Source organism: Rana temporaria, chromosome 2 (genome assembly GCF_905171775.1).
Source record: "Rana temporaria chromosome 2, aRanTem1.1, whole genome shotgun sequence".
Lineage (NCBI taxonomy): Eukaryota > Metazoa > Chordata > Amphibia > Anura > Ranidae > Rana > Rana temporaria.
Window position 1 is genome coordinate 342,619,776 of NC_053490.1, and position 25,997 is coordinate 342,645,772.

At 45.5% G+C, this 25,997-nt stretch overlaps 1 protein-coding gene across 2 annotated transcripts in view; it reads left to right on the forward strand.

Moving 5' to 3' along the window:
* ELK4 (ETS transcription factor ELK4) overlaps positions 1-25,997 on the forward strand; it is an 82,593-nt gene that overhangs the window by 48,853 nt on the left and 7,743 nt on the right. For both annotated transcript variants that reach the window (XM_040337540.1, XM_040337541.1), the window contains one exon: positions 1,841-2,722. In XM_040337540.1, coding sequence (XP_040193474.1) covers positions 1,841-2,722 — 882 coding nt within the window. The remainder of the gene's footprint in view (positions 1-1,840; positions 2,723-25,997) is intronic.

A 25,997-nucleotide genomic window follows, 5' to 3' on the forward strand; every position in this document is an offset into this window, starting at 1 on the left:
CATCCCCGTGCGCATGCTCATAACCACGTCGGAACAACTACCTAAGATACGCCGAATCACTGCCCACGCCATGAACGTAATCTACGCCCATCCAGACACACGTCCAACGTAAACTACATAAAAAACGCCGGCTTCTGTTCCCTGATGCAGACCTTTACATGTCTGCTGCTGAGTTACACCTCCTTTTATGGGGCTTAACTTCGCGCCGGACGTACAACTTACGCGCACCTCTCGTAGCCTGCGTCGAGTCGGCGCAGGTTCGTGAATCGCCGTATTTTGCATATTTGAATGGCTAATCAATGGCAGCGCCACCATGCGCCCAGCGTAAATGTGCGCCCACCCTACGGCATAGGCAAGTTATGTCGGCGGGATTAAGCCTGTTTTTAGGCGTATCTTAGTTTGTGGGTACGGCGCACAGAAACGACGGCGCATATTTGCACTTACGGGGCGTATCTGGAGATACGTCGGCGCAAGTGCTTTGTGAATCCGGGCCATAATGTGTACCTGGAGGGAATGGGTTCTAAAAGGAGACCTGCATTAGTGTGTCTCACCTCAGTGAGGGAAGGCAAAAAGTGAAATACATGCTGTGCCACACCTCCAATAAATACCCCTGGAAGAGCTCGAGAGGCTTTGCCCCCAACGCGGTTTGTGGATAACTGAGAAGCGTGTGCAGGAGACCACCCACCATCAAGAGGCGGTGCACAGGCCCAAAGTTTGGTAGCCTCTTCTGTAATAGCCAGGTCAAAAAGTAAAGTATTGTATGTTCTGTAAAAAGTTATATTAATTGGGGACAGTAGCTGTACAGTGGAGGTGTGCTCACAAATTGCATTTTAATCTCTTGTTTATGAAGCAATTTGGCCATCTCTGGGGCAACGAGTAAGTTAGTAGGTGGAAATGGCAGGGGGCAGAATGAAGACGGTGAAAGGTATAGAAGAGCCAACAAGGACTGACTGGATAAGAGTTTTTTTTATAAGTATGTTTGCTTGGCATTATGAATAGGATGAAGCCCTGCAAGGATTTATTTTTTTATGCCACAGTTGCTTAAGAGCCCGTCTACGTTTCTTGAGATTTGTGGTGTCCTCGATTTTGTCAAGGTTGTAACAGTCGGGGACTGATTAGTGTAGTTAGAGGAGCAAAATGCATCCAGGGAGGATGAGAGAACTTTTGTAGAAAGAAGTGAGGAGGACAGGGGTGAGATTTTGTCATTGAGGTGGTCAGTAGCAGAATAGAAATACAAAGGGTTAATGTGATGTTTCTATGGGGTAAACCTTTTCTGCTTGCAGAAGGCAGGTGGTTGAAGCTGTGAAACTGAGGTTGTAATCAGAGAGGAAAGGGAGTGTTGAGGTTGCCAGGGGTGCAGAGATGGGAGAATACATGATCGCAAAAGGAGATGATAATCCATCATTAAGGACAAGTCTGAAAGATATTTTCAAGCAGAATTTACCTGTGAAGGAGCAATAAAGAAAGAGAGAGAAGCAGATAAAACATGGGTTTAACTGTTATTATACTTTTGCAAACAAATTCCCTCTCTGTGACTACTCCTGTCTTAACTCTTCCCCATACTACTAAAAATGTTGCTGTTATGTCCTTTTTTGAAGCAACCTCCCTTTTTTGTTTTCATTCTTGGTAAACCACCATTACAGGGACAAAAAGCGAAGAAAATAAAACCCCAATGAAAACTTGCCGTTTTTATTATGAAAAGTTATGGATGAATCTCAACTGTAACTTTTCCAAGGATCAACACCCATTTTGAAGTATTTGGTTACTTCACTGTCAATTGCTGTTTATGTTATTTAAATTATTGAAGGAATGTGTTGTTAACTATATTTATTTTCTTCAGAATATTCTCAAAAAAGTAAATGGGCAAAAGTTTGTTTACAAGTTTGTCTCATACCCGGACATCCTTACTATGGATCCACTGGCTTTGGGTAGAGGAGAAGAAATGGATGGGAACTCGGTTGATGCCATGAACACCTGTATTTTGCGAGACAAAGAAAACTGTAACAAGGAGCGACTGCCATGTCCTTCTGCTAAATCGTCAGGACGTAATGATTACATTCACTCCGGTCTGTACACATCGTTTACCCTTAACTCGTTGAATACAGCTGGTGTAAAGTTGTTTAGACCTACTGTTGTAGAAAATCCAACAGAGAAGAAAGTGACCTTAGAGCCACCCACGTCAGTTATTAAGTTTGTGACAACACCAGCCAGAAATCCAGATCCTGCATCTATTGTTCCATCAGACTCTCCCCAACCCCCTCAACCTCGAAACAAACCTGCAGAGCCTCCTAGAGATATAACCATAAACTCTTGTCTTCCTCCAACCACTTGTGTCTCTCCCATTCTGGCGCCTTCTGGACCGTTATCACCTGCTTTGACGTCCAATCAAGATATGACCATTGACGTAGTAACTTCGCAGTCCCTTGATTTTCCAAGTGAAGTAAATACGAATGTTCAGGAACCAAAAATGCAGGTGCAGGAGGAAGAACCTGAGCCTGGTCCAGAGTCTGAATATGATCCCGAACCAGAACTTGATCCTGACTTCGAAACTGAGCATGAACCTGAACGCTATGTGCTGGATATGAAGACTGGAAAATCTAAAAAGCCTAAAGAGCTAGAGTTAACTCCCACGTTGGTAATCACCACAAGTGATTCTAACCCCTTGGGTATTCTCAGCCCTTCAATACCCACAGCATCTCTTACACCAGCATTCTTCTCCCAGGTAATGATTATTTTAATCTGTCTAGGCTTTGAGTTGAACTAAAACTTTGGCTAGTCTGTGTTGCACTGTATTCCATGGCTTTTTGAAAAGAGTAGTCTGTTTTTGTTTGGATACCTTTTTTGAGGTTTTTCCATTGGCTCTTAAGGTTGGCCATAGATGACTTGTTTTATTTTCAACAGGCAGATCAGAAAAAAACTTAAATGACTATCCACATCAAGTCGATGTGGATGGAGGGTAAATTAACTATGTAATGTGCAAGGGCATATATATGTCTCAGTCCATTTAGTCCTTTCTGATAAGCTGAATCACTGATCACTGACTCTGTAAATTTGAAAAAGTAAGGAGCCGGATTTACCGGCTCCTACCTACACTCTCCGTCCTGACAGAGCGAGGTGGTGGAATAGGAGAACGGAGGGGGACACCAGTACGAAGAGGGACATGAAAGAGAACAGCAGCATGGAGGGGGGCACGGAGGAGAATGGAGGGGGGACAGCAGGAGAACAGAGGGGGACTGGAGGAGGATATACAGGGACAGTCAGTGGTGATCGTGTGTGGGGGAGTTACAAGCACCGATCACTGCTGTATAGATTTCACTAAAGCTGCTGAAAGCCGGGGTGGGGGGGGGTTTTGGGAAAGAGAAGCGGAGAAACAGACCTTTATTGAAATCTATACAGGGTGATCGGTGCTTTTAACTCCCCCACCGCACTGATCACCCTGACTGTCCAGGTATCGGGTGAATCATCGGAGCATTTGCCCGAATAAAAGCGTCTGTACAGATACTAGTATTGGTATCGGGACAACCGTATTTTCAATGTAACATGTTCGGTAGTGCAAATCTGCAAAATGCAGAAAAAAGCACTAAAAGTGCATATGTGTAAATCCAGCCTCAAAGCTGAAATGCATCGGAATAAAACCTGCTCAAGACCACCTCTTTTAAAGTATCAGTGGAAATGTAAAAGTTTGGTTGAATCCTCCAGGAAGCCCACTGTACATGGCACAAAGCTACCCAGTGCTTTAGAAATAAAACCACGTTTAAAATGACTGTAATATTACCTGTAGCTCCATAGCTCCACCCCATGCTAAAGCTCAAATTATGAGTGTTCCCATGGGGCAGGTATAGCCAGGGCTTGAGCCCATTCCCAGTACCTTCTGTCTGCAGCCCTCTATCTATTTTCAAGCCCTGTGCACCCCCACCACTTTCATTCTGCAGACCTTTGTCTACCGTGAAGCCCTGTGCACCTCCTCTGCTGTCTTTTAGTATATTGAAAGGGAAAAGCTAATAATTTATCCCACGACTGCCTGCTTTTAAGAGGAGAATACACATCTCACTGTCGGCTTGTTTTGCTGTGACTGACATGGCCGTGCTGATAAATTACAAAAACAGAAATCCACGGCAACACAGCCATCTATGCTATGTCTGTTTTATTGCCCTTCCCTTCGGGCTAGCCACTGCACTTTGGGTTTTCACAAAGCCCCCGTTCTCTCTTCACTGTCAGACATTCCCAAGTGGGAGAACAAAATATCCTGGTGTCATTGGGAGTAAACCGTGCCCCATCATTGGTATTCGGGGGAGTAATACCCCATTGTTGGTATCCGTTCGTTCGAAGAATAGTGCCCAATTGTTGGTGTCGGTTGCAGGAACTATGCCCCACTGTTCCTGGCGACGGGGAGAATTATGTCCCAAGGGCACATGAACGCAAGCAAAGGGCTGTGTCCTGCCCCCAGGAAGCAGTTTGATATTTTGGAATTCGGAAAAGTTAGCCCTTCAGCAATGGCTTGCATGAGGGAGGAACCAGATGTTTTGAAGCTGTGATTCTGGCTTGAGCAAAACAACGAATCGCACAAAGGGGATCTCCGCTGTCAAAGTCCTGCCTCCTGGACTGGCTCCTATGATGCACTACATTGGATTAGTGTGATGTCCATCATAGGAGCCAGTCCAGGAGGTGGGACCTTGTTTGACAGCGGAGATCTGTGTGATCGGGCGACACCTCTCTTCCTCTCCTTTCCTTTCCACAGTTTCCTGGCTGATCACAGAATCTGCTCCCATTTAACCCTGACTGCCGATAGCGCCTGCCCCCTCCCCCTTCGATATGGCTCCTTACTCGCCCTCAACTAATTTCCCCTCGCCAAAGATGAACAGACAAGTGGTAATTTTTGAGGGCTGCTTACATATAAGTAATGCAATTAAAGCTGTAGAGAGAAAAAAAATTCAGCTTTAAAGGGGTTGTAAACCCTCGTGTTTTTTCACTTGATGCATCCAATGCATTAGGGTGAAAAAACACATTGCTGTGCCTGCCCCTGTGAATTTCCGTGGGCGCGATCCTGCGTTGCTTTCCCCATGACTTGTTGGCTCTTCATTGGATAGATTGATAGCAGCGCAGTGGGGCCAAGTCATACAGTGTATCACTTGGTAGCGCGCCTGCAAGGGAACCCTCTCGGGAGAGAGCTTCTCAGAGCGGGCTGGTTTTTGCGGGAGCCGCCGTGGGACCCCAGAAGAGGATGATTGGGGCCACTCTGCAAAACAAACTACACGGCATGACATGTATGTTTAAAAAAATAAAAATAAACTGAACCTTTAGTAACACTTTAAGCCATTTTCATGCAACAATTGGTTGAAAATGTATAATCTAAAATTTTACATTACTGTAAAGAAAAAGAATACTTGAAACTTTAGTTGGGGTTTACACGATTGTTAAAACGGATAAATGTAACCACTTAAGGACTGCCCCATGCAGATATACTGCGGCAGGGCGGCTCTCCTGCGCGAAATCACCTACAGGTACGTGGTTTTGTGCAGTGGGTCTGGGGTGCACGCAGCAAAGCCAATCGGCGGGTTTTGCGGCCACGACAGCTGCTGGGGAGAGAGGCAGAGCGGCGGCCTGCCTATGTAAACAAGGCACACCGCCATTCTGTGAGGGAGGAAGATGGAGATCTTGTGTCTCTGCTAAGCCGAAACTCAGATCTGTCTTCCTCCAGTCACAGCATTCCCCTCCACAGTTAGAAAGCACTCCCTAAGAGCACACTTAACCCTTTGATCTTCCGTGATATTAACCCCTTCCCTGCCAGTGTCGGTACAGTTGCAGTACATATTATTTAGCACTATCACTGTATTCGTGTCACTGGTCCCCAAAAAGTGTCAGGTGTCTGATTTTTCCACCACAATGTCGCAGTCCTGCTAAGACCCCTTTTACACTTATGCAGTTTTCATACGTTTTAGCGCTAGAAATAGTGCCTGAAAAATGCCTCCTTTGCTGCCCCAGTGTGAAAGCCCAAGTGCTTTTACACTGGGGCGGTGCGCTTGTAGGAGGTTAGAAAAAGTCCTGCAAGCAGCATCTTTAGGGTGGTTTGGGAACCCCTGCTAGTGGCCGAAAAGAACCGCTTAAACAGCGGTGAAGCGCCGCTAAATCGAGCAGCGCTTTACCGCTAATGCACGAGCGGCCCCAGTGTGAAAGGACTTTTAAAGATCGCTGCCATTACTAGTAAAAATAAATGAATCCATAATAATATCCCCTAGTTTGTAGACACTATAACTTTTGCACAAACTAATCTATATATGCTTATTATGCTATAGATTATGCTATATATGCTTATAATCTATATATGCTTATCGCCTAGAGGCGATTTTAGTTTGCATTTGTAGCGCTATACAAGTTACTCACTCCCTTACTGGGATTTAGCAAAATACATATTGGCCTAAACTGATGAAGACTTTTTTTTTTTGGATATGTTTTATAGCATAAAGTGAAAATTGACACAAACAAGAAGACTAAGGCTGGGTTCACACTGGTGCGCCACGACCCTAGTACTATTTTGGATCCGATTTTGCCCTGCGACATGAAGCCGACATACATTCGACTTTCAATGAACGGGGATCCATCTTGGATCCCCACCAATACCAGGCACTGTGTTTGATATGAATCTTGAGGTGGAACTCCACGCCAAATTTTAATTAAAAAAACGGCATGGGTTCCCCCTTCAAGAGCATACCAGGCCCTTGGGTCTGGTACGGATTTAAAGGGGAACCCCTACGCCGAAAAAAAACGGCGTGGGGGGTCCCCCCAAAATCCACACCAGACCCTTATCCGAGCATGCAGCCTGGCCGGTCAAGGAAGGGGGTGGGGACGAGCGCCCCACCTCCTGAACCGTATCGGGCCACATGCCCTCAACATCGGGGGGTGAGTGCTTTGGGGGTCTCTTCTGACTCTCCGCTCTCTGGTGCTTTCTGCCTTCTACCGGACCCCTCCACTATCTTCTTTTACTAGCGGGGGGGACCCAGTCTTCTCCGCCGCCGTCTTTCCTCTTTCTCCTGTCCCGATGTTGACTCGACGAGCTCTCCCGCTGTAATGCTGTGTGCTCCAACATTTATATGGGCATGGGGCATGGTCACTGGTTGATGTGACCCTGCCCGTATGTTGTCACAGTCCCATCATGCCCTGGGACTGTGACGTCATACGGGCGGGGTCACATCAACCGGCGCCCAATGCCTATATAAATGGTTGCGCACCGCACACATGGCATTACAGCGGGAGAGATCGTTAAGTCAACATCGGGACAAGAAAAGAGAGGAGAAGACCGGGCCCCCCGCTAGTAAAAGAGCTGAAAGAAGATGGTGGAGGGGCCCGAGCTGAAAGAAGATGGTGGAGGGGCCCGGCATAAGGCAGAAAGCATCGGAGCGCACGGAGAAGAGAGCGGAGAGTCGGAAGAGGACCCCCAAAGTCGGAAGAGACCCCCAAAGTCGGAAGAGACCCCCGGAGCTGCCTAATAAATTACATTAAAAACCTATGTAGAGTGTTTTTTTTTTTTTTTTTTTTCTTGACACTTTTCCCCCCAGGTGAATGAGTAGGGGTACGATGTACCCCATACTCATTCACATAGGGTGGGGGACTGGGATCTGGGGCCCCCTCTTATATAAGGGGGCTACCAGATTCCGATAAGCCCCCCCGCAGACCCCGACAACCAACGGCCAGGGTTGTCGGGAAGAGGCCCTGTCCTCATCAACATGGGGACAGAGTGCTTTTGGGGTGGGGTTGATGGACAGATCACCCATCCAATCCTGGGATGGGTGATCTGTCTACAAAGTGCCGGGACAAGGGGGAGGGGCTGTATAAGACGCGCGCTGCGGGGAACACAGCTATTGAATTGAAAGCTGTAATCTTCCCTGCAGTTTGAACGCGGCGGCGGCGGCTCTTGTTCTCCTCTCCTTGCTCGCCCCCCTGCTCCCAAGCAGCCCACACCCGCCAGCCCTCAAAATTTACTCGCAAAATGTGAGCAGGCGAGTGTAATTTTGAGGGCTGCTGTAGTGTATTGGTAACACAAATATCTGCAAGGTCTGACCATGTCACAGGAAGGATGTTTAACTGCTTGCCGACCAGACGCCGCAGTTATACGGCGGCAGGTTGGCTCTGCTGGGCGAGATCACGTAGCTATACGTCACCTCACCTCACCGAGCAGCCAATAAACACACAGCTTCCGGTCCTGTCGGAGGGAAATTACCTATCGTCTGTTCATACAATGTATGAACAGCGATTTGACATTTCTCCATGTCAGTCCACCCCCCCCTCCTTCAGTTAGAACACACCCAGGAAACATGATTAACCCCTTCCTCGCCCCCTAGTGTTAACCCCTGGCATTTTTATAGAACTGATCGCTATAAAAATGCCAATGGTCCCAAAAAAGTGTCAAAAGTTTCTGAAGTGTCCGCCATAATGTCGCAGTACCGATAAAAAATCTCTGATCACGGCCATTACTAGTAAAAAAAAATGCCATAAAACTATCCCCTATTTTGTAAACGCTATAACTTTTGCGCAAACCAATCAATAAACGATTATTGCGATTTTTTTTTTTTTTTACGAAAAATATGTAGACAAATACGTATCGGCCTAAACTGAGGAAAACTTTTTTTTTTATATATTTTTTTTTTTTAGGGGGATATTTATTATAGCAAAAAGTAAAGAATATTCATTTTTTTCAAAATTGTCGCTCTATTTTTGGTCATAGCGCAAAAACTAAAAACCGCAGAGGTGATCAAATACCACCAAAAGAAAGCTCTATTTGTGGTGAAAAAAAGGACGCCAATTTTGTTTGGGAGCCACGTCGCACGACCGAGCAATTGTCAGTTAAAGCGATGCAGTGCCGAATCACAAAAAGTGGCCTGGTCTTTGGGCAGCAATATGGTCCGGGGGTTAAGATAAGATATTTAGTAGGTAATATTGCCTAGGATAGACCCCCCACAACCACTCTCAACAATACTTACATTGTCTGTGTCTATGCAGTAGCAATGCGTCAGCATAAATCAGAACCCCTCGGAGTGCCGCTGATTGGAGCGGAGGTGGTAGTGGCAGACCGGGACTCGAACATGGTTGGTGTCCAATAAGGAATATGTTGGTCAAGACCGGCCATGAGTGCTGGAAACAAAATTGAAAGGGTAAAGTGGATTGGGAACTCGTATCATGTGGTTTCATGGGTAGTGCATCCTATACTTGATAAAGGATAGGATAATGAGATGCTAATGAGTGTATAAGTAAGATTAAGTTAGTGAGAGTAGAAGGTAAGAATAATAGAGAGGTGAAATACATAGAAAATCGGGAACCATTACCCAGAGAAAGGTGTAAATCAAGAAAAAAACTAAGGTAAAAGTGCAGCATAGGTACACAGGATCAATTTAAGCAATTCAATTCTGAGTGATACACAGGGGCCCAGATCCACAAAGAACTTACGCGGCTTATCAATAGATACGCCAGCGTAAGTTCTAAGATGCCCCGTCGTATCTTTGTTTTGTATCCACAAAACAAGATACGACTGAATGTGGGCTTGATCCGACTGACGTACGTCTTAGTACGCCGTCGGATCTTAGGTGCATATTTACACTGGCCGCTAGGTGGCGCTTCCGTTGATTTCCGCGTAGAGTATGCAAATTGGCTAGATACGTCGATCCACAAACGTACGTCCGCCCGGCGCATTTTTTTACGTCGTTTACATAAGGCTTTTTTCAGTGTAACTGCTCTATGAGGCGTACGCAATGTTAAGTATGGACGTCTGGCCAGCGTCAAATTTTCCGTTTGCGTAAAACGTTCGCCAATAGGGCTTAACGTAAATTACGTTCACGTCGAAAGCATAGACTATTTGCGACGTGATTTCGAGCATGCGCACTGGGATACCCCCACGGACAGCGCATGCGCCGTTAAAAAAAAAAAAAAAACGTAATTTACGTGGGGTCAAGTTGAATTGACATAAAACACGCCCACATCTTAGTCATTTGAATTCCGCGCCCTTACGCCGACACATTTTACACTACGCCGCCGTAACTTACGGCGCAAATTCTTTGTGGATACGGAAAATACGCTGTAAGTTACGGCGGGGTAGTGTATCTGAGATACGCTACGCCTGCCTTAAAGATAGGCAGATCTTTGTGGATCTGGGCCATGGTGTTCAGGTAGGAAGCTGGAATCACCATGCGAGTCAAACTGCCCCAGAGCGGCTTATAGGGCTGGTCTGCCACACCCACCAACATCACGGAGGCATGCACTGTGAAGAGTAAGCAGCTGCAGCTGGGTGGGACCGCCCTCTAGCAAAACGGTGCCAAAATGTCCCTCCACCTGGCTGCTAGATGTAAAAAGTGTTGGAAAACGGCGGCGCCAAAACCATGGCACAACGGTTCCATAGCATAAGGCATGACGTTGATGCATAGTACAGGGTGATCAGCCCACCCCATTGGGGGGAGGAGGAAGACCCGCATTGCAAAAATAAGTGAAAAATATATTTTTTCCCCCAAAATTGTCAATTTTTTTTTTGTTTTTGTTTATAGTATACAAAATAAAAACCGCAGAGGTGATCAAATACCACCAAAAGAAAGCTCTTATTTGTAGAGAAAATGTTATTTGTGTACAGTGTTGCACCACTATTGTCAGTTAAAGTAACGCAATGCCGCATCGCAAAAAATGGCCTGGTCATGAAGGGGGGGATAAACCTTCCAGGGCTGAAGTGGTTAAACCCCTCACTTTCTAATCTTATGTCTGCTCGAACCTTGCTTCTTTCTAGACTTTGTAAATGTATTCCTGCATTCTTATTGTTTCTTGTTCACGCCGCAGTGTATGTCTTCCTTTTGGGTTTCATCTAACTACTGCTTGGAATGAACCTGAGGTGTTTTCTGTGTTATACAGATTAAATCTTGTATCTCCACTCCCAGATTTCCTGTTCTATTTGCCTCCGTTTGTTCAGTCTTGTCTTGACATGAGTAGGCAAAACCATATGTACAGAAACCCAAGGCTTTTAAGGCAAAATATACTCTATGATCTAGAATTGCTTGTTTTTTAAATAATCGAGAGCTTAAAATAAGGACCTTTTTTCTATATTGCATAATTTTTCCCTAGATCTCATTCATGTACAAGAATGAATTCATTCACATTCTGTACCGGTTCTTTTCAGCATTGAGACATTGGCATACACAGGCACTATAGCTTTTACCTCTTGATGTTTTTTACAGTATTACCATAGTATTATTGAGGCTAGAATCGCCCTAATAATTTTGTTTGTTGCTCTAATAGTAAGATATTTTGTTTTGAGGTAATTGTCAGAGCTTAGGTTAAGGTTTAAGGCTCCATTCACACCACATGTTGGCAACTTGGCATGTGTTGATCAATGCATGCCAGAACATATACTTTTTTTTTTTTTTTTTTTTTCAGCAAAGCAGTATACACATGTGCACTGCAACTCACATTAACACAAGAGGCAAAACAAGTCAGTTGAAGAATTTATTTAAAAATAAAGCTTTGCAAAGTATATATAAAGTATTTACGCTCAACGCCTGTCATTGAATGCTGGGTGTTAGGTTAAAGTTAGAGGTAAGGGTTATCTTTCACAATTTTGAGATATTAATCATACAGTTAATGCATTGCTTTGTCAGTCCACTGACTCATGGACATGAAATTATTATACAGGATTTATATATAACGCCAACAGTTTGCGCATCGCTTTACAAAATAAAGGCAGACATTCTAGTTACAATACAATTTTTAGTACAAGATTTATCGTAGAGCCCTGCTTGTTTGAGCTTAAAATCTAAGAGGGAGGGTCAAAGTAATACAAAAGGTAAAAGCTGTGGATGATGAGCTGACATAGAAAGTAAAACACACTGTATTAGTTAGAAGCAGTATAGGCTTCTTTAACTTTACTGGGCACTTTTACCCCCTTCCTGACCAGGCCAATTTTCAGCTTTCAGCGCTGTCGCACTTTGAATGACAATTATGCAGTCATGCAGCACTGTACCCAAAGAAAATTTGTATAATTTTTTATTTTATTTTTTTCACACAAATGGAGCTTTCTTTTGGTGGTGTATGATCACCACTGTTTATTTTTGCTAAATAAACAAAGACCAAAAAATTGGGAAACGGGTAATTTTTCTGTTTCGTTCATGGACGGACACAGGGAGAAAGTGCAGACCCTTCGGGCTGCGGTGTGACAGCTGACATCCCAAAGATGATCGTCACTCCACATTTGCATGCAAGTCCCAAGTCTCATGGTAGCCTCCTTCGAGGCACCTAGTCGGGACCTCCCTGGTTTGGTGGCTGACATCACCGGCACTTCTGTCCGGGAAATCGTTCCTTCCTTTTCACTGGATGGTGATCACGACTGACGCTAGCCTTGCTGGTTGGGGGGGGGGGGGGGGGGGGGAGTCTGGGGTGTTCAGTCAGCCCAGGGTCGCTGGACTCTGGAGTAATCCCGCCTGCCGATCAATGTCTTGGAACTTCGGGCAATCTGACTTTGCCTCTCCACATGGTCTCTGAGGCTACAGGGGCGCCCAGTCAGGATTCAGTCGGACAACGCCACGGCGGTGGCGTATGTCAACCATCAAGGAGGAACAAGAAGCTTGGCTGCAGCGTCGGCAGTCGCTCGCATGCTGAGTTGGGCAGAAAGGAGCTTACCGGCCCTGTCGGCCGGTAACATTCCAGACGTGGAAAACTGGCAGGCGGACTACCTGAGTCGCCAGATGCTGGACCAAGGAGAATGGTCTTTACACCGGGATGTGTTTCAGTTCCTTTGCCAAAGATGGGGTGAGCCGAACGTAGATCTCCTGGCTTCTCGACTCAATTGGAAGGTATTGAGGTTTGTGGCCAGGTCAAGAGACCCATGGGCAGACGCAGAAGATGCGTTGGTGACACCTTCCCTCCCCTGAAGCTCCTTCATCGTCTGCTTTGAGTGGAGGCAGAGGGGATTCCAATGATTCTAATTGCTCCAGATTGGCCTTGGCATCCTTGGAACTCTGACCTAGTGCGTCTAGTAGCAGACGTCCCTTGGCGTCTACCACTTAGAGAGGACCTGCTGTCGCAAGGTCCCATACTTCATCCTGCTTTAGTCACAGGCTTTAACGATATGGCTATTGAAACCCAGGTGCTAAGAGACTGGGGCCTGTTTCAGTGATTTCTACCATGAGGAGGGCTCAGAAGTTTTCCTCTAGGAAGATTTACCATCGCACTTGGAAGGCCTATATATTAATTTGTGCGGAAATGAGGTGGAATCCATGTACTTTTTCGGTTTCCAGAGTCCTGCTGTTCTTTTTTTTTTTTTTTTTTTTTTCAACTTCCCCTGGCGACTCACTCTCTGGTAAATACATTCGTGCAGGGGGTTCGGCATGTGACCCCTCCGGTCCGTCATCCACCACCTCCGTGGGACCTGAATCTGGTCCGCTCGGTGCTTCAAAAACCACTGTTTGAAAACATTAGGGAGATTCCCTTGTTGACACTTTCTCAGAAAGTGGTCTTTTTGGTGGCTGTTGCGTCAATTAGACACGTTTCTGAGCTGGCAGCATTGTCATGCAAGGCTCCCTATCTTGTCTTCTACAAGGATAAGGTGGTGCTGCGTCCGCAGCCTTCTTTTTATCCTAAGGTCATTTCGACCTTCCATCTCAATGAGGACATTGTACTTCCATCCTTGTGTCCTCGTCCGTCGCATCCTAAAGAGGCGGCGTTGCATTCCTTGGACGTTGTCAGAGCTCTGAGAGTAAACTTGGCTGCTACTGCTCCGTTCCGGAGGTCAGACTCACTGTTTGTTTCGGTGGCTGGTCCCAAGAAGGGCATGGCGGTCTCGTCGGCCACCATCTCGAGGTGGATCCGACAGAACGTGATTCAGGCTTACGCCATAAAGGGTCGGGTACCCCCCTTTCTTGTCACCGCGCATTCGACCAGGGCAATGGGTGCCTCTTGGCCTTTCCGACATCAAGCGTCTGTTTCCCAGGTGTGTAAGGCAGTGACTTGGTCGTCCCTTCACACTTTCACTAAATTCTACAAGGTTGATGTGAGTGCATCTTCGGATGCTTCTATCGGCCGCAAAGTTTTGCAGGTCGGCTGTTTAGAGTTACAACTCCTCCATTGAGGAGCTGTTTTTGTTTTGGGGTGAAGTTTGTTTTAATGCTGTTCCCACCCCTCTTTCCACTTTGTCAAGATTACTGCTGTGTTCGTCCATGAACGAAAGAGAAAATAGGATTTTTGTACTCGCCGTAAAATCTTTTTCTCTGAGTTCATGGACGGACACAGCAACCACCCCTCCGTTTTGACATTGTACTCCTTTTTTACGAACTGAGATGCAGAGAGAGGGGTCATACCCAGAGGGACCGCCCCCTGGGCGGCACTGTACTGTGTGTGTGTATGATGTGTTTTAACACTTTCTACAAGTTTCTGCTTAGTCACTCCTGAATGAAGGCTAATACCCACTTTGTCAAGATTACTGCTGTGTCCGTCCATGAACTCGGAGAAAAGGATTTTACGGTGAGTACAAAAATCCTATTTTATCTTTCACTGATGAGGAGGCACTGGTGGGCACTGTTTGGACTGCCCTGAGGAGGACCCTAATAATCTGTGCCCTGATTATTGGTGTACTTGTCCCTTTTAATGAAGCCGGTTATCCACTCTTCTCCGATCCTCATGCTGTTGTGTTTGGACACAGCTGATCACGTGGCAAAGAGCCGCTGATTGTCTCTTTACCTTAATCTGTGATCGGCAGTGTCCTCCAACTACAGAGGTACTGTAACTATAACTTGCACCGTTTAGGAGATATTCAGAGTGCATGCAGCCGATGACCTCATTGGAACATGCTGTAATCTGGGGGACAGGTAGCTGCTACAAAGCTCCCTGGGATGAGCAGGCTTTCAGGCACAGATACCAAGTCCAGTGAGGTAGTGACAAACCGTGTGGTGTTTATTGGTGATATAGACAAGTTTTATATACAGGTGCTGTACAGTGTTTCAGAAAAACAAACAAAAACCTAGCTGTGTCCTAGCACTAACTACACAATATATACAGGCCCTAACTACCAGGCTAAGCAAGCCTACAGCTTGTCAGCTTCCGCAGATACAGCTTTTTACCGACCTTTTTTCTCAAACAAACCAGTATTGTCTGTGTTTCCCAGGCAGAGAGCAAAGGCTGTCTGCTCAGGTGAGCTTAAATTGGCCTGGGGGAAGAAGACCAAGACCCGAACTGGACCATGGATCAGAGATCCCTGAAAGTATATGAGAGGAGCCTGGGAGATGTATAAACCCTGAACAGGAATTTTCCCAGCTCTCTCTGGGGCGCTCTGCTACATATGCTCCCCCCTTGTTTTCAACCCCAGGGTTGGAACACCTGTGGCCCAACAGAAGTGAACATGGGACAGGGCATCTACATTACCCATCTCAACACCTGGCCTGTGTTGTACAGTGAAGGAGTAATCCTGTCGAGCCAAAAACCACCGGTTCACCTGTCTATTAGTCTTCTTCTGGGCCATCCATTTCAGGGGAGCATGGTCAGTTATTAACTCAAACTGGAGCCATAACAAATAGTACCTCAGTGCGTTGACAGCCCACTTTATGGCTTAACATTCCTTTTCAATGACTGGATACTTTTTCTCATGGTCATTGCGCTTTCTGCTTAGGTACACCACAGGGTGTTCTTCCCCATTGAGCACCTGTGACAATACTGCCCCGATACCAACATCAGACGCATCCGTCTGAACCAAAAAATCTTTGTAGAAATCGGGGGAGTATAGCACTGTCTGTGCACAGAGAGCCTTCAAGACTTGAGATGATTCCTCTGCTACTGAAGACCATTTCATCATTATTGAGCAGTAGGGCAGCTATAGTTGCAAAATTCGGGATAAATCTTCTATTATACCCCGCAATCCCATGAAAGGTCCTGACCTGCTTCTTGTTTGCAGGATGTGGCCACTCCTGGATGGCTTCTGTTTTATTCACTTGAGGTTTTATGACACCACGGCCAATAGTGTAGTACAAATATATTCCTCTAAACCAATGGCACATTTTTTTGGATTTGCCGTAAAACCTGCTTTTGAAGAGGGAATCAAGGACAGCCTGGACACGGGCCAAGCGAGACCTCCAGTCAGTGCTATGTACCACTATGTCGTCTAGATAGGCTGCTGCATACTGTCGTGGGGTCTTGGGGTCCTGTCCATGGCCCTCTGAAATGTCGCAGGAGCATTTTGCAACCCAAAAGGCATTTTTTTTTTTTTTTTTTATTTATATTGAAAGGAACCTTCCAGGGTCACAAATGCAGTCTTCTCTTTTGGCGCTACCAGTCATGGGTATTTGCCAATAACCTTTTGTCAAGTCCAAAGTAGTCAGAAGTCCTTGTCAAGTCGTTCTATAACCCCTTCCCGCCGAGCATATGCACATATGCGTCATCGGTTTTCGGGGGTTATACCAGGATGATGTCCGCAGCTTCAGGCATCATCCTGGTATCGTTTTTAGAGCGGGTGATCGGCTTTCCAGTGATAACAACCAATGCAGCTAAAAGCCGATTGGTTGTTTTCCCGGAGGAGTGGGAGGGGACATCCCGCCACTCTAAAGCCTCGTACATACGGTCAGACTTTTTGCCAACAAACTTCAAAATTAGCAAGTTTTCCAAAAAAATCCGAACGTGTGTACGCTCCATCGGACAAACTTTTTCGGTTTTCATCAGACAAAAGTTCGCTCTGCAAAAGGACAAACTTTTCGGCAACAAAAGTCCGACGTGTGTACAGAAATCCATCGGACTTTTGTCCGAAGTACAAACGCGCATGCCCAGAACCAATGTTAAAATCAACCAACAATAGCAGAAGTTGACCAAAGGGTGGCAGTAAAGAGCAGAAAAACCATGTGATGTTGGGAAAGTTTGGGGAAAGTTTGCAGAAAAGTCCTGCCGTGTGTATGCTATTAGTTTAAATAAGTGCTAATGGCGCCCTGCCTATAGTATAGCACTACCCGGCTCTTAGATGCGTGAGTTCAAGGAGATTAATAACTGGACAATAAATATGTGCAAATTGCAGCAGCTGCTTAAAAATATAAGACAATGATATTGAAACAGAAAAATATAAAACAGATAAAACTCAAAAGTCCCAAAAGTTCCATATAAAACTGTAGCAGCGCTATTTCAAACCAGCGTTTAAAATTCTTCTATGTGTAAAATAAACTCATAGGTATATGATGACAGTGCCGATGGATCACACAGATTAATCCTTAAATAAGTGCTCCTTTCACCAAGGGGGTTCACCACGTGGGGGGATGTTTTAGTCCCCTGTTGGGGATGCACTCACCACAAGATTGAATAAAAAGGGCCTGGATAATATATCTGTGTATGTCTCCAGAGGGATGCACTTCTCCGCCAGCAGGAATGTAAAAATTCAACCGCATACCAAGCATGTGTCAGGCAGCCATGCACATGCTTGGTATGCGGTTGAATTTTTACATTCCTGCTGGCGGAGAAGTGCATCCCTCTGGAGACATACACAGATATATTATCCAGGCCCTTTTTATTCAGTCTTGTGGTGAGTGCATCCCCAACAGGGGACTAAAACATCCCCCCACGTGGTGAACCCCCTTGGTGAAAGGAGCACTTATTTAAAGATTAATCTGTGTGATCCATCGGCACTGTCATCATATACCTATGAGTTTATTTTACACATAGAAGAATTTTAAACGCTGGTTTGAAATAGCGCTGCTACAGTTTTATATGGAACTTTTGGGACTTTTTTTGAGTTTTATCTGTTTTATATTTTTCTGTTTCAATATCAGTGTGTATGCTATTGGTGTGCCCGGCCAACTCCCTTCAAACAAGAATCCACGGAAAAGTTTGTTTGAAGTCGATCGTGTGTTCGGGCCTTTATCAGCCCTCCCGTCCCACCGGGAGACCCGATCCACGATGCGCCACTTCCGTTTCTGTTTTCGGCAATCTGAATACTTTGAAGGGCAAAGGAGGGATTTGGGGTCTTTTAAACCCCTGATTCCTCCATAAAGAGTACCTGTCACCACCTATTACTGTCACAAGGGATGCTTACATTCCTTGTGATGGCAATAAAAGTGATCAATTTTTATTTTATTTTTAAAACACAATTTAATAATATAAAAATAAATAAGAAAAATTTAAAGCGCCCCCGTCCCTGCAAGCTTGCACAGCAAACAAAACGCATACGGAAGTCGTGCCCGCATATGTAAACAGTGTTCAAATCACACATGTGAGGTATCGCAGCGAGAACAATAATTCTAGCACTAGACCTCCTCTGTAATTCTAACCTGGTAACCGTAAAAAAAAAAAATGAAAGCGTCGCCTGTGGAGATTTTTAGGTACCGAAGTTTGTCGCCATTCCACGATTGCGTGCAGTAATAAAGCGTGACATTTTCGGTATCTATTTACTCGGCGTAACATCTTTCACATTATACAAAAAAATTGGGCTAACTTTACTGTTTCGTTTTTTTTTTTTTTAATTCATGAAAGTGTATTTTTTCCCAAAAAGTTGCTTTTAAAACACTGCTTGCGTTGTAAACACCAAATGTCATAAATAGGCTTAGGCATGAAAAGGATACGTTCGTCTACCCTGGACATTGAGTATGTGTCAAACTTTGTCACTGCATTAAGCTTTCTGAAGTACCGTATTTATTCGAGTATAACGCGCACCCGTGTATAACGCGCACCCCTAATTTTCAATTAAAAATCGGTATAAAATCATTGTAATTGCCAAAAATCATTTATGTCCAGCCATGCCCCCTGTATGTGTCCAGCCGTGCCCCCTGTATGTGTCCAGCCGTGCCCCCTGTATGTGTCCAGCCGTGCCCCCTGTATGTGTCCAGCCGTGCCCCCTGTATGTGTCCAGCCGTGCCCCCTGTATGTGTCCAGCCGTGCCCCCTGTATGTGTCCAGCCGTGCCCCCTGTATGTGTCCAGCCGTGCCCCCTGTATGTGTCCAGCCGTGCCCCCTGTATGTGTCCAGCCGTGCCCCCTGTATGTGTCCAGCCGTGCCCCCTGTATGTGTCCAGCCGTGCCCCCTGTATGTGTCCAGCCATGCCCCCTGTTTGTGTCCAGCCGTGCCCCCTTACCTTTAATCACGCGGCGCGCGGGAACATTACAGACAGCGTTCGTTTGAACAGCTGTTTTCCCTGCCATGCATAGTCACTCCCCCTCGTTCGCGATTGGACAGATCCGTCCAAGGGGGAGTGTCTACGCGCGGCAGGGAAAACAGCTATTCAAACGAAAGCTGTCTAATGTTCCCCCGCGCCGCGTGATTAACGTTGTAGCGGCGTTTGTGGCTTCGGTGGCGTCGGTAGCAGCGGCGGCGGTAGCAGCGGCGCGTGCGGCGGCGGTAGCGGCGGGGGGGAAAAAGTCCTCGAGTATAACGCGCACCCAAACTTTGAACTTTTTTTTTGGGTATAAAATTTTGCGCGTTATACTCGAATAAATACGGTAGTTGCAGACCCTCCACGTGCCATCCGGTTTTGGGACTAACACGATGGAGCTATACTAGTAACTACTGGACTCCTCCAATGACACCAAGCTCCAACATCCTTTTAACTTCATCATGATGTCCTTTCTTCTAGCTTCAGGAATTTGGTACAGTTTAAGCGTGACACGGACTCCAGGTTCAGTAACAATATCATGGTGAACTGCTGAAGTTGTGCCAGGTAACTCTAAAAATGTCTTTCTATTCCTCATCAGGAACTCTCTAGCTTCCTGTTTTTGGGAATACGACGGTGTCTGGAATCCTGACCTCAGGGATCAGAGGGGACTCTGTACCCTTAGGCGTTACCGGGAGGGACCTCTCAGTTAATGCCAGTCTATCCTTCCAGGGCTTTAACAGGTTTATGTGATAAATCTGTGTGCATGGTGTGGCACTGTGTGCATGGTGTGGCACACGCCTAGCCGAGGGAGTTACACGTGAGTAATGAGTTTAAGGCTCTGTTTCCACTAGTGAGACTTGTCATGCGACTTTGGACACAGTCGCATGACAAGTCACAGCCCATTGATTTCAACCCTTTTTCGCCTGCTAGCAGGGGTTAATAGTGCCCCGCTAGCGGCCAAATAGCGCCGCTAAAAATAGCTGTGTTTTACCACCGACCCCCGGGGCGGCACAGTGTGAAAGGGGTCTAAAGGAAAAGCTAGTTTTGGCTGTATTTCTCCTATGGATCACAGGCGTGCAGTTCATTCTTCTCACCTGTCACCTGTTTTCAGTAGACAGTGGGCTGAAGTCTGCTTTCTGCTGACGTCACTAATGTCAGTCCCGGCTCACGACCAAGGAGCTGGGATCTGCCAGATCCCTGGACTGACATCGGGCTCAGCCTCTCAGAGAGCCTGAGCCGGTCACCCTTCCACAGCCCAGCACTCCAATGAGCAAGGAGGGAGCAGAGAGCTGTGACTGACCCTTCTACAGAGCTCTGCTCAAGGCGCTCTGAAAACCAAACCATCAACGGCGTTTGATGGCTCAGTTCTCGTTGCAGCGGTGATGGGGGACCGATGCAGCATCGGACTGATGCTGCATCCACCTAGGTAAGTATGATTCCTAAAAATAAGCTCATAAATTTAGGTTTAGACAATAAGAGAGGAAAAAAACATCACAGCAATAAGGACAGATGTAAAGATTTTGAAACGCAGCATAAATGACCATTAAGTACTTTGATAGCAATGAATCCGTTTTCAGTTAGAGGTGGATTTTGAAAAGCAGCATAGATTACCTGCAGGGGGTATAGAGAAAAGTTATTCAGTTGATGCAGAGCCGAAGTGCAATACTTGGGCTGGTCACATTGCCTTCGGATGCGGCTCACGACAGGGGTCGAGTGCGTCCCTATTCTCCCTTTCATCAACGAATTGTGCCCAAATTTTGGCTGAATTCGGGCATGAAACTGAGCCAAAGACGCCACAGATGTCCAATCACATGTCAAATCTGCGGCATTTGCCGGCAATGGCACTTTCACTTTTTTTCACAAAAAAAGGCCTTATTGAGTTTCTTCTTGCATACGGCATAGACATACTTGCAACTACACCCCAAAACACATTCTGCTACTCATCCTGAGTATGGTGATGCCACATGTGTGAGATTTCACAGCCTATCCACATAGAGAGGCACAACATCCAGGGAGCACCCTTCATTCATTATCTACTTTAAGACCAGAGCTTATTCCGACACTTTTTGTTTACAAGTAAAAATCGGTGTTTTTGCTCGAACATTACTTGAAACCCCCGATCATATATTTTTGTAGCAGAGGCCCTAGACTCCGCTGGGGTGTCAAGCTGGTGGCCCTCCAGCTGCTGCAGAAATACAAGTCCCATTATTTCTCTACCTATGGGAGTCATGCTTGTTGCTTGTAACTGTCAGCCTTGCAATGGGACTTGTAGTTCCCCAATAGCTGGAGGGCCAACAGTTTGGCATCTGTTCCCTCGAATACAATGGTTGGTTTTGCAAATTTTAATGTCAATTATGTATTTTTTTTTATTGGTGGTACACTAACAGATGCAGATGTTTATGTACACTATGAGAGATGTTGATCGTCCACTGGCGGACACTGACAGATGTTGGGAGATGTTTTTGTGCACTGGTACAGATATTCATGGGACAGGGACAGTGGTGCTTGGTGTACTATGTGTGGGGATGGCTGCAGTCTGTGTGATCTATGACAGCCCTCTGTGTAAAATCATCCCTTACAGAGAGGGCTGTCAACACAGCCTGCAGCATTTCCCGCTCCCCCACAATGAGCTCAGTGGGGAAAACTGTCACAGAGACATGTGTCTGTTTACACAGTGCAGGCTCCGATTGGACACAGCCAATCGGATTGGGATATGGGCGCTGTAATTGGCTCTGCCGATCGTGTGATTGGCTGTCAGAAGATCACAGCCATACCAGGACCACGCTGGCACAGAACGACAAAGCTCCCACCCCCCAATTTATTTACAGACCCCTTTCACTTTTTTAAATGTTGTAATGTTGCAGCCTAATACTACAGTTGTAAAAAAAAAAAAAATAGATAAAAAAATCTCAATCTATACTCAATAGTGTACCCCATAATGGCAAAGTGAAAACAGAATTTTAGAAATGTCTGTGAATTTATAAAAAAAAAACTGTTAGCTAACTACGTCCCATATCCTTAATACTGACCTGAAATTATTCACCAAAATTCTGGCAAACTGGCTATTGACGTTTCTAGATAGCTAGATACACTCTGACTTGGTGGGCTTTCTACAGTTTTTAGAGGCAGCCGACCAGGTCCATAGAGCAATTGACCTCATATCAATACTTCACTCCTTCTGGGGCAGCGGGGCGAATAGGACAGGGATGCTTCTGTCCCTTGACATCCGCAAAGCGTTCGACTGCCTGACTCCCTATCGTGGTCTTTTTTCCAAGTGTTGTCAAGATGGAACTTTGGTCTTGGCCTCGCTGTATTCATTTATATAGCTCACCCACATCCCTGATAGATGTGTGGCCGTAGATCGGGTACTCTGCAGGGATGCCCGCTATCTCCCATATTGTTTCATAGCCATCGAAACTCTCGCAATAGCAATATATCAAAACCCAGACATTTTAGGAATAGAGTGGGGGAGGAGCCATAAGTGACCTGACGCTGTTCATCTCCTCACCTCACACCACTCTGCCAAACCTATTGTTTCTTTTGAACCATTTTGGAAAACTTTCGGGGCTCTTGGTCAACCCTGATAAATTTATCAATATCAATTTGCCAATTCCGACTTTACAGAGTATCCAGACTCCATACCCTTTTCAGTGGCAGTAGACATCCCTTTGCTATTTAGGAATCTGACTGACTCCCACCCTCTCTTCATAAGGTTAATTATCCGACTTTGTTAAGCTATTAGAGGATGTGCATGCATCTTCTGACGTGAATTTTTTGCCTCAGTGAAAATTACCGTCGTACCTAGGTTACTAAATTTATTTTGAACTTTGCCAAACCAGGTTAATGCCACATGACAGTTTTCAATCAAAAATCTTCCCGTTATATTTTGGGAACCAAAGGCCCCAGAATAGCTTGGGCCACAATGTGTGCTCCTAATGATTCAGGCAGATTGGACGTGCCTAATTTTAGGAAATATGTGGCTGGGCAGCTCACCCAATTATGCCCACATTATAGCTGACACTATCGACCAGATTGGGTTTCAATAGAGGCCCGGGCGTGCTCTCCACTCACAGTAGAGCTTGTCCTCTGGATTGTGGTGGTCGTGTCCCAAGGTCCTGTTTTTAGATGAGGGTTCAATCGTTTATTTTTTCATTTACGATGGTCAACATCACTAAAGACGCCAGACAACCAGCTTTTGGAAGAGTCCTAGTTGTGCCAAACCTCTTCAATTGAGAATTTTGGATGTCACTGTGCTTTTGGGGCCGGGTTCACACTGGTACAACACGAGTCATACTACATTGGATCCGACTTTGCCCTGCAACTTGAAGTCTGACGCGAGTTTGACTTCAATGAATAGGGATCCGACTTCGATCCCCGACAATACCAGGCACTGTGTCTGATATGAATCTCTAGGAAGAACTCCACGCCAAATAAAAAAAAAAAGGCATGGGTTCCCCCTCTAAGAGCATACCAGTCCCTTCGGTCTGGTATGGATTTTAAGGGGAACACCCTGCACCGAAAAAAACAGCATCGGTGCAGGGCCGATGCACGCAGGCCGTCAGAAAAGGGGGTGGGGATGACCAAGCGACCCCCCTCCCAAAGCACCTTGACCCCATGTTGATGAGGGCAAGGACCTCTTTCCGACAACCCTGGCTGTTGGTTGTCAGGGTCTGCGGGTGGGGGGGGCTTATTGCTCTTTTGCCCGCTCTTGCCTGGTCTTCTCTGCAGTCTTCTTACCCTTGCTCTTTATCCAGTATTGACACAGCGCTCTCTCCCGCTCTAATGCCTGGTGTGCAGTGTGCCACTACTTATATAGGCATTGGATGGGGTCACAGGAGGTCCACCCCTTATGACGTCACCACCCATCATGCCCCAGGTGGTGACATAAGGGTTGGGGCCTCCAGATGATGTCACACACCCCATGCCAATATAAGTAGTGGCACACTGCGCATCGGCATTAGAGTGGGGGAGAGCGTTGTCACCAGCGGAAGAAGAGCAGAGGGAAGAAGAAAACGGAGAAGAGTGGGCAAGAGCAAGCAAAAGAGCGGACAAAAGAGCTGAAGATAGTGGCGGAGACCCGGCAGAAGACAGAGGGAAAAGTACCGGAGAGAGAAAGCGGAGAAGAGCCGGAAAGGGCAGAAGTCGGAAGAGACCCCCAGAGCAGTATTTTTTTTCTTAATTGACACTTTTTCTTTTCTGATGAATGGGAAGGGGTACAATGTACCCCATACTCATTCACATAAGGTGGGGGCCCCCTTATTTTTTTCAGCTTAGGGGGTTCCCTTTAAAATCCATACCAGACCGAAGGACCTTTTTTATGGGAGTTCCCCCCCTCACGATCATCCGAGCATGCCAAAGTCACATCAGGCAAGACGGTAATCCGACTTTGGTTATATTCAATGGGCTGAAGTAGGATCAACGTCAGACAAAAGTAGTAGAGGGAGCATTTTGAAAGTCAGACTGACTTGTGTCAGACCAGTTAAAGGAGTTGTAAAGGAAAAAGTTTTTTTTCACCTTCAGGGGAGGGGGCGAGCATCAGTGTCAGGATGCCCACTAACACACAGCTCCTTTCTCTATCTGCAAAAAAAAAAGTGTCCTTACCCTCCTGCTCACCCCTTCCCTCCTCAAAAGGCTTTCTCCACACCAGGGAGAAAGTGTAGCATTACAGACAGAAGAACAGGAAGTGAGGGTTTCTCAGAAGAAATTAGGACATTTAAAAGCAAAATCGAAGGATGAGGTAAGTGAAGGAGGACTGCACTAAGGTAAAGGAAGCTATTTAGGGATTTTTTTTTATATATATATATATAAATTAGGGCTGGGGAAATTCCTTGATTTAATCTTTAATTTTTTTGATCGATCTAAATTCTTTGGATCCATCAAAATTCTTGATGTCACCGGGCAGCCTGGACAGTGAGACTTACCCTGCTGGATGCGAGCAAACTGCACCCATTGTATTGAGGTACCTTTGCATCTGGGGAGCAGGAGGATGCATCAGGCTCCATCAGGGGAGGGGGGGGGGGAAATAACCATTGTTTTCCTGTCCTAAGCAGTTTTGTGCAGACAATTCTTTGTGTCTCGACAACATTTGCTCCGTGCAAAAGACTGTTCAGTTCTTCAGGGTATATCGTCAATAAAATGCGATCATGTCTGCTTCCAGAAAATGTAAACAATCTGGTATGTCTGCGTGACTGGCTAAAGTGATGCCTACTTGCCTACTATAAAGTGACTGACAGTCAATATTCTAGATAAGTTTTATAACTTAAAGTTAAATGAACTTTCTACGTTTTTCTTAAAGTTTAATAAGAAAAAATTACTTGTGTCAGTGCTACAGTTTGAATTTAAAACGTATTTATGTGAACTGTGAAGTTAAGTTATGGATTGTGGAAACTAACTAGTGTCGGGTGATTGTATATAGTGTATACCACATTTACCACTGACTAATGCAGGATCAGCTAAAAAGTAGATCTGTATGTGCGTTCTAATTAATCGAAATTAGTCGATTAATCGATAAAAAAAAACGATTAATCGAACATGAAAATTTGAATCAGTAACAGCCCTAATAAAAAAAATATATATAGATACTATATATATATATATATATATATATATATATATATATATATATATATATATATAATTGTATCAGCACAAATTTCTCATTGGTATTTTGTGCAGGTACAAGACTATTTAGTTCTACTAATTGCAGAATAAGTTAAGCTAAAAAAGGGGGAAAGTTGAAGTCCTTTTCTTCTGGTTGTGCACACACTAAAGTTTAGAAATATAAACATGGATGCAAGTGTAAAGTATTACTATTTTTCTGCCTTAGCATTTTTTTTTTTTTTTCCCCCGTCACAAGAAAAGTAAACAAGCATTAATGGCGTTAAGATCTCTGCTGCATTGCCAGTGTATGACTCCAAACATCTACA